General features: G+C 32.3%; 1 protein-coding gene across 1 annotated transcript in view; it reads left to right on the plus strand.

The window, feature by feature from the left end:
* LOC107846880 (glucan endo-1,3-beta-glucosidase 8) overlaps positions 1–3580 on the plus strand; it is an 11321-nt gene extending 7741 nt beyond the window's left edge. Inside the window, exon 2 of the mRNA XM_016691147.2 lies at positions 2340–3580. Within this exon, the coding sequence (XP_016546633.1) occupies positions 2340–3468 (1129 nt within the window). The 3' untranslated portion in view covers positions 3469–3580. The remainder of the gene's footprint in view (positions 1–2339) is intronic.
* Positions 3581–4292: the final 712 nt, after the last annotated feature.

Genomic DNA, 4292 nt, shown 5'->3' on the forward strand with positions numbered 1-4292 from the left:
ATGAAGCAAGCCGAGAATGTGTATGGTTGAGGTCCATAATACATATCATTTGAGAAAAATGTGATTTGAAATGTGACAAAGTACCCATGATTTTATATGAAGATAATGCAGCATGGATAGCACATCTTAAGGGAGGATGCATAAAAGGAGATAGAACGAAGCACATTTCATTTCTAGATACATGAGCTACAAAAGAATGGTGATATAAACGTGCAACAGATTCGTTTAAGTGACAGTGTGTCTAATTTATTCACCAAATCTTCTCCAATTGCAACTTTCAAGAAGATGCTGCATAAGATCGGGATGCAAAGGTTCAAGGATGTTCTCATTAGGGGGAGTTGATACGCGTTGTACTCTTTTCTCCTTACGAGGTTTTGTCCCACTGGGTTTTTCTTATAAGGTTTTTAATGAGGCAACCTATATGCGTATTGTTAGAGATCTGTACTCTTATTCATTCACTAGATTTTTTTCCCACTAGGTTTTTTATAGTAAGTTTTAACGAGGCACATTATCTATCTAGACATTCAAAGGAGAGTGTTATAAATGTATTTACATTATAGTGAATGTCTATCAAGATCTAATAGGATCTAGTTGATATCTATTAGGATTTCAAAATATTTGTCTTTTAGTCAGAAACTAGGAGTATTTTCTCCTATAAATAGATGAGTTTTATTCATTGTATTCTTAATCAAGAATCCTAAAGAGAAATAACAATTACTCTCTCTATTCTCTCAACTCTTCTTCCTTGTTCTTTCTTGTTTTATAACAAGATTAATTTTTATCACCTTTTTTTGAAACTTTTTCTTAAAAATTAGATATTTTAGTTTCTTTAAAATAGGTGAAATAAAATAGGGAGAAAATGAAAGAAATATTCGGCTCTCGTATTCTAAATTATTTTTTAATTGCCTTTTTTTTTTGAATTTTTTCTTTAACAATTGTCTATTTTATTTTCTTTAAAATAGGTGAAAAAAATAGGAGGAGCATAGGTGAAATAAAATAGGGAAAATTATCGACTCTCCTATTTTATTTTGCCTATTTTAAAGATAATAAAATAGCTAGTAATTATTAAAGAGAAAGTTCCTAAAATGCAATAAAAAGGTTAATTTAAATAGAAATTAAAAGATGGACCATGAGTAGGAAAAAAATTTAGTAAGAAAAGATTTTTGTTGTTATTTTTATGGATAAGATAATATATTGTTAATATTGTGGGATTACAATATTTTTTTAAGCTAAATATATAATGTATTTATTATCTAAACTATGGTTAGGGATTTATTTTAGAATAATTAAATCTTACTCATTTAATTTGAACTATGCCATATGTCATCAATTAAGATGGAAACTTGGGAAAAATGGAGAGAATGGAAATGGAGAGGAGCAAAATCCATTCTTTTGACATGAGTTCCAAAATTTCCAAATATGCATATATTTTCTTTCTTTTTAACTTGTTATACTTTTTTTGGCATTTTCTGAATAATCATAAATAAAGAGTAAATTTTGACTACTTACCCTTGTATTTTTAATCTGAGTTCCAAAGTTTTCAAAATACAAACATGTAATTGATATTATTTACTTCCAAGAACAATTGAAACTGAAACTAAAGGTGAAATGAAATAAAAAATCTATCTTATTTTTCTAAAATGATAAGTATTTAAGAGAAAATATTTTGAATAATCATGACAACTAAATTGGGGGGAAGTACCATTCTCATGCAACACTCGAGATAAAAACATGTGTTTATCAATGAAAAGATAAATTCAAAATAGATGATTTTTTTAATGGTTGCTTAGCAACTATATCAAATGTAAGGTACTTACAATTGTAAATAATAATTGTATTATTGACGGTTTCAAAGTATGGACACTCACTGAGGGAAATAGTAAAATGAATGATGATTTCTTACAATAATAATGTCAATTATAGTCTGCTCATCAACTTATTGTTATTTGAAAGTTCATATAATCAATCAAACATTTATCTTAAAGGTAGTGGTGCACTCTTTATGCATTTCTTCCCAATATTTCAACGGGCTGTCGACCTTTCCTTCCTTCTATTTTCCTTTTTCTTTGTCTAAAATACTTTCTTATAGTTGATTCCTACTTTGGAGATTTTGGCCGAAAGAAAATAAACTTGCTGGATTATGACTCACTTGTTTTAACCTTTTCTTTTTTTTTACAAATTTTGTTGTTACCAAAAAGATAATTTTTCCCATAAAGTGAGAGGTGTCTTTTCTTTTCTAAGTAACTTCGTGTTATTTTCTTTTTCTTTAATACAAATCAAGTGTATTAACAACAATACCATGCTCACTATTAGTCCACAAAATTTTCTTAATAATACAGGTATGTAGCAGTAGGAAATGAGCCATTTCTTCAAACATACAATGGCACTTATCTACATTCCACTTTTCCAGCTCTGCGAAACGTTCAAGAAGCCATCAACCATGCTGGACTAGGACCAGAGGTGAAAGCAGTGGTCCCCTTAAACGCTGACATTTACTACTCCCCTGACTCTAATCCTGTCCCCTCAGCTGGCGATTTCAGGCCAGAAATACGCGATTTAGCCATTCAAATTGTTCAATATCTCGACTCAAATGATGCACCATTTGTGGTTAATATCTATCCTTTCCTCAGTCTCTATGAAAATGATTATTTCCCATTAGAGTATGCCTTCTTTAATGGATCAAACAAGCCTATGAAAGATGGCGAGTATCTTTATACTAATGTGTTTGATGCCAATTTCGATACTCTTGCATGGTCTTTGAAGAAAGCTGGCTTTCCTAACATGAAAATCATAGTTGGCGAAGTAGGGTGGCCAACAGATGGAGATAAAAATGCAAATATCGATAATGCCAAAAGATTTAACCAAGGATTGATTCAACATGCTCTAAGTGGAGAAGGAACCCCTGCAAGGAAAGGGAAAATAGATGTTTGCTTGTTCAGCCTGATTGATGAGAATAGTAAAAGCATTGCTCCTGGTAACTTTGAGAGGCATTGGGGCATATTTGAGTTCGACGGAAAGCCCAAATATGAGCTGGATTTATCTGGCCAGAAGAAGCATAAAAGCCTAGTTGCAATACAAGGTGTTAATTATATGCATAAAAGGTGGTGTATACTAAAGCCACATCCACAAAAAGATGCACAAACTTACTTGGCAAAGAGTGTTGATTACGCGTGCAGTCTTTCTGATTGCACTGCTTTGGGCTATGGTTCGTCCTGTAATCATCTGAGTGCACAAGGAAATGCTTCCTATGCTTTCAATATGTATTATCAATTCAAAAATCAAAACAGTTTGGACTGTGATTTCGAAGGATTGGCTACAGTAACTTATAAGGATCCATCCGACGACAAGTGCCATTTTCCTCTGATGATTGCTGACGGTCGTAGAGTGATGCTGTTGCACAAGAATTTAGTGTATATCATACTGGCTATTCTCCAAGGGTTTCTAGTAGTTTTGCTGCTCGTTTCTTAAAGAGGTGATGATTTGTTTCTTTTTCTTTTCTTTTCCTACAACAAGAAGATGATGTAAATAGTAACAGAATACAGGTCATTTTTCCAGCATTGATATTTTAAAGCATCATATTTCAACACACATGAATGATGCAAAGGCTTCATTTTGCATGGAACCTTCATATAATCTAGACGAATCATAATCGTTGGCAAATCAGCTAGATTACAGCGTAACACAAAGTCACAATGAGAATTCATCAATGTTACTACATAAGCGATTGAGTTATGTTTCTAAATAAAGGATTCAAAGGCTTGTGTCAGAAGAAACTCTTAATTCCCTTTGTCAGATTTAAAATTTGTATAAAATGTATTAAGGGAAAACAAATGAATGTAAGGAAAAGAGGTGCTTGTAGGAGTAAAGAACCTTTAGAGTTGATAAATACAGATATTTAATTTGTGGCCCATTTCCTACGACTTCATGAAATGGTCAACAATATTTTATTAACTTTATAGATGACTACTTTCGTTACGGATACCTCTATTTAATTCATGAGAAGTCACAATCTTTGAATGTTTTTAAAATTTTCAAGACTGAAGTTGAAACTCAATTAGGCGAGAGAATAAGGTTGTCAAGTCTGACCGTGGAGGAGAATACTACGGTAAATACGATGCATTAGGTGAACAATGTCCAGGACCTTTTGCAAAGCATTTGACAAAGTGTGAGATTGTACCTTAATACACTATACCGAGGACTCCAAGTTAAAAAGGTGTAGCTGAGAGACGAAATCGAACTCTTAAGGATATGGTAAGAAGAATGATTAGACATTCTTTTTACCCGAGTCGCTT

The sequence above is a fragment of the Capsicum annuum genome, chromosome 11 (assembly GCF_002878395.1).
Source record: "Capsicum annuum cultivar UCD-10X-F1 chromosome 11, UCD10Xv1.1, whole genome shotgun sequence".
NCBI classification, from domain to species: Eukaryota; Viridiplantae; Streptophyta; class Magnoliopsida; order Solanales; family Solanaceae; genus Capsicum; species Capsicum annuum.